Here is a 13732-nt window from a genome sequence, read left to right as displayed (position 1 = left end):
AGCTGTAGTATTAGTCCGCCAATACAGTAATCGGTTCTAGGGCTTAAATTCCTTACCATTTTAGTAAATATCAAGAAGGTTGTAGTATTCAATAATTTTAAAAGTTTTATATTAATTTTTTTTTAGTCATTTTAACAATTATTGAACATAATTGAAGTACAGGAAGCTAGTTTTTTGCGTGCCAAGCAGCCATTCAACACACCAAGCTTGGCGTCAGTTTGTTTACCAGTTCAGAGGAAGGAATATCTTGTTTGTAAATCTTCAACATAAATGCTTTTTTCTGTGTTTCCAGTCAAATTATTGGTCATTTTGAAATATATTTTACATATTGACAATATATAATGCAGTGCAGTGTTGATTTAAAGAAAATAATCTTGAATTACACCAAGAGAACTAAAATTTTATGGGTGAAATGGCACCATGGGGTGACTTCTTTTCTACCCCCATTCTAATTCCCATCATCATCAACCAGGAGCCTTATCCTTATACATGCACACCTCAAAGAAAGTGTACTTTAGGGCATTTATTTTTAGTTTGTATGTAATTTTCGGTGAGCTGGAACCAATTATCCAAAAACCCATTGAAACAATGGTTTCGGTTAACGAGCAACCTTCTGGAACGAATTGTGCTCGTTAACCGGGGGACCACTGTATTAAGCAAAGCTGATCTGGCTATAAGCTTACTGCTATTAGAGATGCAACAGAAACTTAATATAATGATAGTAACTGTGTATCATCCAGACATCAAGGGAATTCTATCAAAGCACAGTACTGTAATTTTAAATAGTCCAGATAAGATTAATGGATAAGTTTACTAGCCATTGTAAGCCCCTCCAATGCATCCCCTTACTGATAATAACTACATTCCCATACATCTTAAATAACAGGAACATAAAGGTACAGTACATCTCACTTTCAACTACTACTGTATAAATTGATGTAGAATAATAACTTTAAAACTTCTCCAATCAACATAAACACAGACAAACAAGACTGACTATATTAACACACCTCAACAACATTCCTAACAACAATAAACCATTAAGTCCTTCACTTCACATTACAAACAGAACATAATGTCAATAGTTTTTAATTGTACTTCTCGTCTGGGTAAAATAGTTCATAATTTACAGTACCTCACAATATCAAACAAAGAATACCTTATATAAAATAATCCTTATGTTGCTTCAGATTGGTTATACTGTAGTTAGTCAGGTGGGATATTATTGATCACAATACTTCTTTGATCGATGATAGTCTCTCTAAATACCCTAAATATACAATTCTTTGATCAACGAATGTCTTCCTAATACACAATTCTTTCATCAACGAATGTCTTCCTAATACACAATTCTTTGATCAATGAATGTCTTCCTAATACACAATTCTTTGATCAACGAATGTCTTCCTAATACACAATTCTTTGATCAATGAATGTCTTCCTAATACACAATTCTTTGATCAACGAATGTCTTCCTAATACACAATTCTTTGATCAACGAATGTCTTCCTAATACACAATTCTTTGATCGACGAATATCCCCGTAAAAACACAACATTTTGATCGACGAGAGTTTTCCCCTCAAAATAAGGATCCAACCGTTGCCAGCAGCGCGAGTCTGGGGTTACAAAACACACAAGATTTTCACCATAAAATTTAATTCATATATTCATTAGTGACACTTGGAAATGAACCAGGATGGTCCTTGTTGCAAATGACTTCCTGATAGACAATTTTTTTATTCTATTTTATCTTATTATTTCAAGAACATCTGATAATACACAATCTGTAAGCAAAGTACTATGCGTCTGTGTGTATCTGTCTTTGAAATTCTGGCTATGTACACTTTTAAGTTAACATTTTCACCCCTTTTGACATACACCTATCATCTCTCCCACATACACTAAGCTTGGAACATTCATACAAGCAAGCATAAAGAAAACGTGCAATACAAAAACATTTTTAAATTTGAAGAAACAATGAAATACAATTCATTTCTCCATCATATTCTTTTTAGCTATAATCATATTTATATATAAGGACACCTATTGTATGATGCCTACCAAAATTTAATACAATATCACAACATTAAATACCAGGAAAAAAGATTTAAAGGAACAAAAATATCGGTGTTGAATAAGTATTTCTACGTGAGACTTGATACACTGCGAGTCACTGCTGATCTATCTCACTGGTCACTCCACACTATACGACCACTCCGGTGTAATCTGTGTTAGAGCAATTTCACTATGACAGTTGATTAGTTTTACTGTGTTATAAGATTAGGAGAGACGGAAAAGAGAAAGGGATAGGTAGGAAGGAAAGAAAGAGGGAGGAGGAGGAGGAATGAGAAAAAGAGAGGAAAGAGATAAAGGGGGAGAGGGAGGAAGGAGAGAAAAAGAGAGAAAAATACGAATCACAACACAGTAAGGCGTAGAATCAACACCATCTTGGCTGACTGGGGACATTATGCAGCAACAGCTCGGTGATTTTAAAACATCTTCCGGAGTCATCATCATCACCACCATTGTCCTCGGTACCTTTATTAAGCTTCCTGATATGGACACAGCAGAAGTAGCAGGTGGGATTTGTAATACCCTACCTCAGCTGCTTTGATTTTGTTAATGATATTCAGAACCACAACGCGGTCAGTGAGTCGGTCAGCACATTCATTCGAGCAGCCATCAATAAGGACATCAGAAAACACGCGCTCTCTCTCATACACTTGAGCAGCCAACGGGAAACACTCTCCTATACACTCAAACAGCCATCAATGAGGACAACAGGAAACACACACTCACTCATTCAAACCACTACAGTACTCTGAAAAGTAAAGTAAAGTACAACTGTGTCCTGAAAAAAAAAAAAAAACACTCACCCCAAATAATACAGTACACGACTCACACTTCCTGCAATACGTAAGACCATCCAAAGAACACAACAAAAATAATATACACACAACGAGGCGAAAAAAAAATTCTTGTTTTCATATTTACAAAATGAAATAGAAACATACAACTGTTATGTACACACCAAAAAAATTCTAGTTAATTTTTTTTTATTATTCCCAAAACTGTGCATAAGTTGAGCTATGACTTTGGTGAAATGGAGTCTACAAGATGGTGTATATATACTGTTTATATATATATATATTTTTATTTTCTTCATCGGTGTGATTAAGAGACCGAGTACAGGACCTGGGGAAATCTCTCGAGGTGTTTGGAGATTATATACATTACATTATAATTATCCTCGGTGAACAGTAAAACAAAAACAACAAACTCATCACAAGTTTGAAATGTTATATTATTATTGTTATTATTATACTCTGTTGGTCTCTCTTCAACTCCATCATTTTAATTTACACTGGGAAACATCGATAATAAAGTGGTAAATAAAATATACATCATACTTAGTCAAAACCAAAAAAATAAATAAAAAACCTTTGATATTCACAAAAAAATTTCATGATTGTTATTTTCTACAGACTGTATACATTATATATATATATTTATATATATATATATATATTATATTATATAAGACGGCATCCTGTGACATGAACCTCTCACTTGTCAACAATCAAGGAAATAATGTAGTAGTATATTCACCTTCAGCTTAATACATACAGTACCATGCACACTTTTGAAACAGGTACTATAAGATGTGGATCACTGCAGGAGTTATGATCTACCGCTGTAACCCACGACACTGCATCGCTTCACATACAAAACAAAACAGGACAACACCTCCTCCATCAACTACACTGCTTAAAACATGATCAGTATGACAATAATGTTGATAGCTAATATGAGTACAGTAAAATACACAACTCAGCAGACATCTCTCCTCAACACCTGGGATACAGAACAGGTTTTCATAAAGTCCCAGTCTTAAAACTACAGAATAAATCAAACTGCACAGATGGATAAAAATGGATCTCATCAATCAAACTATGAACAAACTCAAAAAAATATATAAAGTTGGTCACAAATTTATGCAGTTTTTTTGCCTAGAGTGAGGTGACTGAGTCTCTGGATGGCAGCTTGACCAGTTCAGTGTACACAATAATTAATATGTCTTTTATTACTCTGCCTGGTAACCCTGCATTGATTCTGGGCCACTGGGGTGTGACAACATTCCCCTTAAACACCAATGGCTTCCAATCTAAAAATCTCACCATCTGTCAATACATGATGATCCCCCCCCCCCCAAAATTAACACAGGTATACAGTACAGTATATAATTCACTGTAAAAGCTGACAAAGAGGAATTCATCATAATTTACATCAATAAACTTTTTAACTTAACTAAGATACAATTTGTTCAAGTCCTCCCACATTAACCGTTCACTTTCCTTAATCCGACAATCAACACTGACAGGACACAGGTGCCCAACGATGCTCACGCCACCACAATCACATCACGTGTCAAGGAGGACTCACGAGGGGCGACAAACACGTCCTCGATATAGATGAAAACCTCTCTCTCTCTCTCACACACACACACACACACACACAATTCCCTTACTAAATACAGTGAAACCTCCATATTACTGTTTTCGATCTTAAAGGACTAACCTCTCGCACAATAGTCCATCATAAGGGGGTTTCATATTTAACGGACTTCTATCTAATAAACTAACCATTCACATGTTAAGTTCGTTATATAGAGGTTCCGCTGTAGGGCTCATGTTACTGAAAGAATGATTAATTATGCACCTTCTTCTTCTTCCCTTCATCAGAGTTAAGGTCTGTGAGCACACCAGGACCACATACTGAGGCGTCTACAATACCAAGGGCGTATTACCGGCTCTACCAATTCTCCATTTTCTATGTCAGTCAATATAGCCCCTGGAGTTCCTCTCCTCAGTTAATAGTGTCGGGGAACGTGGGTAACGTCTGCAGCATGGTACAATCCCCTTAAGATTAGGGGGGGCAGAAAACCTGAAGAACTGCCTGGATATTTTGAGCCGAGTCGAGATATTCCGACATACGCCCTTGCTCTTCTAAACGCCTAATACGTACTGTACCTTATATATATACAATATCAAAATACATGTACTGTAATACTCAACAAACACTAATGGAGGAAACCGATACAAAATATCCTCCTTTTACAATTGTGCATCTCTCCAAATGGATCAGTTAATGCAAGTTTATGGAAATATTAAACAACATTAAAAACCCTTGACACAATTTACCATGTTTGATATTTTACTGTAAACTCCCCAAAAGCTTTAAAGAGTTCAGCGAGAATCATAAAATTTGGCCGAATTCGGAGAAGATTTGAATTCAAGATAATTTTGTAGTAATATCGACTGGACCTGTGTTGGCTTCATTCAAGTACGGCGACGATGCTAGCAGTTAGGCACATATTTGGAAAAGAATTTAAGAAATGGTGTAAACTCAATACAAAATATTCCAATATATATTTAATATATATTGTAATGTACTTCTAACCACCCCATTGTTTTCCTACTACTGTATGTATCTAAGACAGCTAATGTTTGCAGGTGGGTAGCGAGTGCACTGTGTCGCGAGGAGCGGAAGGCAACGCTAAAACGTTGGCGTGTATTTTCAACAACGCCACTTTCCGAGTACCGCACCTCAACTTGGATCACTCGGTAAGTCTTGCACGTGACCCACAGCCACGAGTCATAGTGTTGATGTGGGAATGTTGTGTGTGGCGAGAGTTGGTTTGCATCACTTCCCAATAATAAGTTCAAAATGCAATGGGGTTTAAATATCGTGATAGGCCAAAAATGTTATTACTGTATTACTATTATTAACACCAAACCAAAACATACAAAGAAATTAAGATACAAAGATGTCTCATTGTGGTACTGAAGGGCATCATAAGGACGTAACTTTGGTCTGTATGGCGACGCAAATATTCATCATATAAAAATACAAGTAGCCCAGAGAGCACACAGTGTTGCCAGTGTGTCACTAATGGTCAAGACTGGGTGTGGCTTTCATCAAAGGTGTAGTACATCATGGAACTACTGCACAGTACAGGTCTTCTGGCCACACTGTAAATACATAACCATTTCATTTACACAGTTAACATAAAAAAAAATTGACTACAACATAGTCTATCACCATATATCATGTAGTATGTGTTCATTTGTCGCACGGTGTAGCCAGAGGTGTAATTCACGACAAGAAACATTGTGCTATGGCTATAAACTGTCCCCGTGTATGTCTTGCTGTACAGTCACCCATAAAAGGTCTTCACCACTCCTGCTGCTCCATGAACCCCGAGATTCAGATTCGTGAGCCCAAAGCAGTAGACACCGATGCATTAGTCTGTCCATAAATATTTGCTTCGGATTCACGAGTCTAAATGTCGGGGTTCGTGGTTTACAAGAGGCGACTGGTCTTTTGTTCATGACTTTAACTTTTAAACCCAACAAAAGTTTAAAAAGAAAAAAGAAAGAAACCGACACAGTTGATAATATTGTTCCGCCAAATAAACAGTAAAAGAGATGGTGTACCAAATATATGCTCCTCCCTCACAAACAGCTATGTACTGTACATACTGCTTTTGTGACCTGATTTGATCCTATGCTTAAAGTCACATACACTCCCATTCACACACCATCACTCACTTTAAAGCCTAACTACATGGATGTATGAGGACTGTGTCTCACTTAACTCGGATTACATCTCGCCTCGCGACACCAGATGATCGTGTCAATGGATTCTGATTATATTTTACCTTATGACACCTGAGGACTGTGTCACTTGACTCTGATTGCATCTCACCTCATGACACTTCTTTTTAACCAGTCAGAATGTACAACTTACATCAAACCTCAGCGGCTTTTTAAATGAAGTGCAAAATAAGATTATCGTCCAACAGTATGCTGGTAACAGACGCTGCTCTACCGCCGCTAAACCCTCCTATCACACACACACACACACACAAGATGATCACCTAACTGAAAGCAAGTACCATTATGCACAAAAAGCCAAAAAATTAGAGAAAGAAACAAGTCCACAATTTTCAGTAGCATCTGGAAGCCTACATTTACACAGAAGCGACTCATGCACCAACTACATGTGTTTTAATGTTATATATATATATATATAGTATATACAGAGTCAAGCTACATTCAGTGTAAAAAATGAACTATCCCCCACACAAGTATATTCACATCTTGACGCACACATTAAATATGCATGAACCTATACAATGTGAAAATGATTGAACCCCCGATGTGAAGTCCAGCGCGGACCCTTGGCTCTGAACCCCCAAGACACGTGTCAGTACGGCATCTTGAGCGGCTCTCCCGTGTCCGGAGAGCACAACAGATCCTATGTACATTAAAATTAAGAATGCAGTGCTCGAGCTAAGTCTTTGTGCACAGGAAGAAGAGGTGTAAAAATAGCTGAAAGATTATCTAAGCTGGTTCTTAATGAGGCCCTGGGTGAAAAAATACTACAAACATCGAGATTAGTGTATGCACCATTGTAGCTAGCATGCCTCAGTACCTTTGTTATACAGGGATTAAAAAAAAACTTAAAACCACAACCTTAAATGACTCCACAGAACAGAACCTTTGATACTTGTGTGTGTGTGTGTGTGTGTGTGTGTGTGTGTGTGTGTGTGTGTGTGTGTGTGTGCTGTGTGTGTGTGTGTGTGTGTGTGTGTGTGTGTGTGTCTCAGCTGTACACATATACATTAGGTAGTGGTAGTAGTAGTTCACTCATTTAAAACTGGTCATATCAAAAACTCTCTCATTCACATATCCTGGACAATCATGATTCTGGTTGATACGATCACTTGCATTAATGAGGCTTTTATGGTACAGCGTAAATTGAAAAAGTTCATTTTGTTTGGTTTTAATTGAGAACTTGTAAACAAAAGTCATCGTCTCCATAAACACTTAGCAGGAGTGTACAGTAACTACATGAAACAATAAAAAATATAGAGAATCTTCCTACTTACTGTGGGCTAAGAGAGATCATCTAACCATTTGGCAGTCTTTTGTTGACAAATTAATACTTAAATAAAGAGATAAAGGATAGATAAACCTTAACACTCATAAGATATTCTGTAGATTACAAGCTAACTCTTTTTTCTCTTCTTTTGTTTTAATTCACACTTGGCAGCCGGAGACGTCGCCCATCAGGGTTCCCGAAAACTTGACAATCCGTGTCCTGTAATCGAAGAGTTCGGTTTTCCTATACGCACAATTTGTTCATTATGGTCGTAAAAAGCACACAAGTTTGTCTGTGTGATGTCTTAGCTATTTTGAGTTTAAGGCCTCACACACACACGCATGCACGCACGCACACACACACGCACACACACACACACACACGCACACACACATGCTGTATCCGAGGATCACCGAGTCTTTTGCACTGGGTCACTTGCGACAGTTTTTGTGGGCCTTGTATACCGTATGTAACCATTCCAGTAGTATCTGGAATGTGGCTATAACGCACTCTCTGCTGAATGTGGCTATAACGCACTCTCCGCTGAAAGTGGTTATAACGCACTCTCCGCTGAACGTGGCTACGGCGCACTCTCCGTTTAAAATCCAACAACAGTAATATTTTTTCTAGTTCCATTTGTCATCTGTCACAAGCCCGGGCACCATCTCTGACCACCGTGCTAACTTTGGAAGCTAAGAGCAGGAAGCCCCGCCCGATCATCATGATTTGTGGTTGCTGGTGAGCCATGTGAGGCCCTCGTAAAGTCCGTCACCCGTTGTGGCGCAGCACGGCTGGACGTACCAGTTACGGTCACGAATTCTTGTTAAACCTAATTTCTCTTGAATTTCATGAGGCTTCATTGCTGAAATTTGAGAAAGAGACATCAATGATAATAACAGTAGTAATATTAAAAAATACCAATACAAATAATAATAAGTACTGTACTAACTAATAATAATATTAACAAAAATAGGAATACATGTAACACCAACAACAAAAATAGCAATAATAATAATAATAATAATAATAATAATAATAATAATAATAATAATAATAATAATAATAATAATAATAATAATAATAATAATAACAACAACAACAACAACAATAATAACAACAATAACAATGATATACAGCAAGTCCTCGCATAATGTCGCCCCGCTTAGCGTTGTTTCAGTACAGTACTACTGTACTTCATTACTCTTTAGATACAAATAATTAGTTTAACGTCCCGACGACTCAATTTAACGTCGATTTTACGTCGTCACTGGCTACTTTTTACGGCCCATTAGCAGAGACGGGAAATATGACTGCGAGAACTTCATATTTCCCGCCTCTGCTGACGGCTGTGTAATATTTCTCTGTGATTCTGATCTTTTAAAATGTTGTTTTTGCATAATGTAGCACAGTATTACGGATACAGTACATAATTTGTCTTAGTATGCTTTATTGTGGGTAAAAATAAGTTCAATACTCTATATAGTAAATGCGTTCTCTGAAAACGTAAATTTGCTACCCAAGTTTAACAGTTAATTCATGTATAATACTTCTGATAAACTTTCTATGTGCTTAGGTTTGAAATAATGAATGTATGTATCTTCATATAATTTAGCTAAATATCTTTCTTCTGGACAAAATCGAACAGGTTTGCAACAGCCAATCAGCTGTAACTCTTGAAGAAAGGATGGGCATCTTTTCTCAGCTGGGACAAAATGCACTATAGTGTTGTGAAGAAGCAACAGAAGACCATTAGCCTTGCTACAAAAATGGAGGTTTTAAACCGGGAGAAGGAGCCACCCGCAGGTCTCAGTGACTCCTCCTCCCTCCACTACCCACCACACACACTCACTCCACCACCTCTGTCCATCAGTGAGTACAATACAAAGTTTTGGTTATTCTTACATATACTGTATATACTGTATATACAGTATACTATTTTCTTTAAAAATTCCGTTGAATTTCTGTATATGTAATGTATCTCATGGGGCAAAGGGAGGCTCAGGAACGTAACTCCATTACAGTATTTTGTCTATTTTTTGGGGGGAAAATTGATCCGCTTAATGTTGTTTCGTATAACGGCGCGTTTTCAGGAACGTAACCCCAACATTAAGTGAGGACTCACTGTGATAATAATATCAACAATAATAATAATAACAATAATGTAACTAATAATAACAATAATAACAAATACTGTACAGTACAACAAGTAACAAAACCAAGACCTTAGGTTAGGTCCCTTACCCCGAGTCTTACTGTTCTCCCCAAGACAAATTTTCTCTCTTCTGTACATTATCATACACACAAAGATCTGGCCGGACGTAAACACACACACACAAAGATGGCCAGATGGACGGACTATCTTATAAACACGTACAATTCATCATGCACAGGAGTCCTGCTGCCTATTCTGCTGACCCATGAACCCATGAATCTGAAGCATTATATGGACATAAAAAATGCATCAGTCTCTGTGAGTTCTAATCTAATCTCTGGGTTCATAAAGCCGCAGGAAAGGTGACAGGGGTTTCATGAGTGACTATAAGGTAAAGGTAAAATGTAATGATGTCTGGCACACTTCCATAAGGACACTACTGTATGTATCTGACCATCTTAAATACCTAGCTGTCAAGAGATGCCAGAGAAACTATTTAAAGAGAAACATCTACATTACATTTGTGAAAAGTTTCAACCTGAGCCACTCGGGTCATAAACAAGTTGAATATTACTGTACGATGTTCACCCACAGCTTGACGCATGTAAAGGATGACTGGCTCACCAACAACACATTACAAATGAAACTCAAAATATCTCTCTCTCTTTCCCACATACACACAGAAACACAGCCTCTTTCTCTCTCACACAACACACACAGCCTCTCTCTTTCACTCACACAAGCCTCTCTCTCTCTCTCACACACAGCACACAGCCTCTCTCTCTCTCTCTCTCTCTCTCTCTCTCTCTCTCTCTCTCTCCCATCAGGTAGGTCCTGCTTGTTGGCAAAGACCAATATGATGGCGTCCCTCATCTCTAGGTCGTTGATGATGCGGTGAAGTTCCTGTCTGGCCTCGTCGACTCGGTCCCGGTCAGCACAGTCGTGAAGATGAGGCCTTGTGTGCCGGTGTAGTAGTGTCTCCATAGTGGCCGGATCTTGTCCTGACCACCAACGTCCTGTACAAAGACAACTTATTAATTCTTACAGATGCTAATAGAGGCAAAATACTGTACTGTACCTGTAATTTACGTAGTGTACTGTACTCACATGTGGGAAAAATGAGTACAGTACAGTATTTGTAATGGTATTATGGCCCATAGCAAAAAATTCTTACACTGCAAAGGGAGGATGATGCCAAATGAAGTTAATGATCATCTGTCTTAAGTGAAAAAGGTTCTTAAGTGAAACTGTAGCCAACACAACTTCCTTCTGAAAAGACTACAACCAAAACTGTGTGAACCAGTGTCAAGAAATAGACCAGACAACTGTAACTGCACTGGTTAACCATTACCCTGGAACACAATCTGCAAATTGAATAATATCCAGGTCCCCAATTGCTGCTTGGTAGACAGAGGCAAATGGCATAAAGAAACTTACCCATAGTTTCACCCTGCCCGAGGATCGAACCAAGGACCACTTACTTGGGAGACGTGCATGCTGATCACTACATCACAGGTCACCAGAAATGATAACACGCACGCACGCACGCACGCGCCGCACACTTACCCAAACATTGAACTTGACATTCTTATAGGCGACCGTCTCAACATTGAACCCCACGGTCGGTATGGTGGTGACTAAGGTGGCCCAGCTTGAGCTTGTAGAGGATGGTGGTCTTGCCGGCTGCATCTAACCCCAACATCAAGATATGAATCTCTTTGTTGCCAAAAATCTTACTTAATAGTTTGCCCATCCTGCCCGCCCCTGTAAGGATAAATAAAAAAGCTGTGTTAGTGGGGCAACGGTGCTGTACTGTAAACTGTTTTCAAGGTACGCTAATTAAAACACCTGTACGTACAAATGTTGGGTCACCTGTACATTATAGACACTGGTGTTTATTGCACACCAGATGATTAGACACCTCTTGCTTATTTCACCTGAAGATTAACCACCCTAATGCTACCAAGGGAGTTAGGTTAGGTTAGCATTACGGTATTTAATCATTCTGTGAAAATAAGCTAGGTTCGGTTAAGTTAGGTTATCAACAGCACCAAAAATAAATAAATAAATAAAATAAATAAAATAAAAATAATGATACAAAATTATTCTAAAAAAAAAAAAAAAATCAAGTTACATGGAAAAAGATACACATAATTATTTTCTTCTGTACCTGTAGTCGAGACAATACCTACAGTGGGTTGAAAATACATTGAGATACAGTATGGTGTATGTGAGGCAGGATACAGTCGAGTCTATGTATTATTACTGTAGTAGTGGTGGTGATGAACACACGGTGTTTAATCAGTACCAAACTTCATTATGGATCTATACGGCATATTGCAGGCCATGGGGAGGGATTAGAGGAGAGAGGGGTGAGAGGGAGGGGTGAGAGGGAGAGAACGTGGGTAGGGAAAGAATGGAGACAGGGGAGGGAGGAAGGGAGGTGGGGGGTGTGGGGGTGTGAGGTATGTAGATCCTCACACTTTTATGAGTCTTTAAATGTTAAAGTCCCTTACCGCCTCTCTTCCTCGCTCCCTCAGCACCCACCACCTCCTCCATCACTCTCCCCTTCCCTCACTCCCTCCTCCATCCCTCTCACCCCTCCTCCATCCCTCACCACCCATCCATCCCTCACCCCCTCCTCCATCCTCACCTCCTCCATCCTCACCCACCCCTCCATCCTCTCACCACCCCTCCATCCCTCTCACCCACCCCTCCATCCCTCTCACCCCCTCCTCCATCCCTCACCCCACACCTCCATCCTCACCCACCCCCATCCTCTCACCCACCCCTCCATCCCTCTCCACCCCACCCTCCATCCCTCTCACCCCCTCCTCCATCCCTCACCCACCCCTCCATCTCTCACCCCTCCTCCATCCCTCACCCCACACCTCCATCCCTCTCACCCACCCCTCCATCACCTCACCCACCCCTCCATCCTCTCACCCACCTCCATCCCTCTCACCCCCCCCTCCATCCCTCACCCACCCCTCCATCCCTCTCACCCCTCCATCCCTCTCACCCACCCCTCCATCCCTCTCACCCCCCTCATCCCTCTCACCCCACCCCTCCATCCCCTCTCACCCCTCCTCCATCCCTCACCCACCCTCCATCCCTCTCCCACCCCTCCATCCCTCTCACCCCCTCCTCCATCCCTCTCACCCCACCCCTCCATCCTCTCACCCACCTCCATCCTCTCACCCACCCCTCCATCCTCTCCCCCTCCCATCCCTCACCCACCCCTCCATCCTCTCACCCCCTCTCCATCCTCCCCACACCTCCCATCCCTCTCCACCCACCCCTCATCTCTCACCCCCTCCTCATCTCTCACCCCACCCCTCCATCCCCTCTCACCCACCCCTCCATCCCTCTCCCCACCCTCCCATCCTCTCCACCCCCTCCTCCATCCCTCTCACCCACACCTCCATCCCTCTCCCACCCACCCCCCTCCCTCCATCCCCTCACCCCCTCCATCCCTCTCACCCACCCCCTCCATCCCTCTCCCCACCCTCCATCCCTCACCCCTCTCCATCCCTCTCCACCCACCCCTCCATCCCTCTCCACCCCTCCTCCATCCTCCCCCCTCATCCTCTCACCCACCCTCCATCCCTCTCCCCCCCCTCCCATCCCT

The 13732-nt window shown here is 40.5% G+C and overlaps 1 protein-coding gene across 1 annotated transcript in view; it reads right to left on the bottom strand.

The window, feature by feature from the left end:
- Window positions 1-1640: 1640 nt before the first annotated feature.
- LOC121873705 (ADP-ribosylation factor 6-like) overlaps window positions 1641-13732 on the bottom strand; it is a 31105-nt gene continuing 19013 nt past the window's right edge. Inside the window, 5 exon segments of the mRNA XM_042377408.1 lie at window positions 1641-8811; window positions 10923-11045; window positions 11048-11117; window positions 11668-11748; window positions 11750-11865. Of these exon segments, the coding sequence (XP_042233342.1) occupies window positions 8669-8811; window positions 10923-11045; window positions 11048-11117; window positions 11668-11748; window positions 11750-11854 (522 nt within the window). The 5' untranslated portion in view covers window positions 11855-11865 and the 3' untranslated portion in view covers window positions 1641-8668.

The sequence above is a fragment of the Homarus americanus genome, unplaced genomic scaffold, assembly GCF_018991925.1.
Source record: "Homarus americanus isolate GMGI-L3 unplaced genomic scaffold, GMGI_Hamer_2.0 scaffold43895, whole genome shotgun sequence".
Lineage (NCBI taxonomy): Eukaryota > Metazoa > Arthropoda > Malacostraca > Decapoda > Nephropidae > Homarus > Homarus americanus.
Note: the sequence above shows the minus strand (reverse complement) of the source record. Positions and strands in the feature narration are given on the sequence as shown.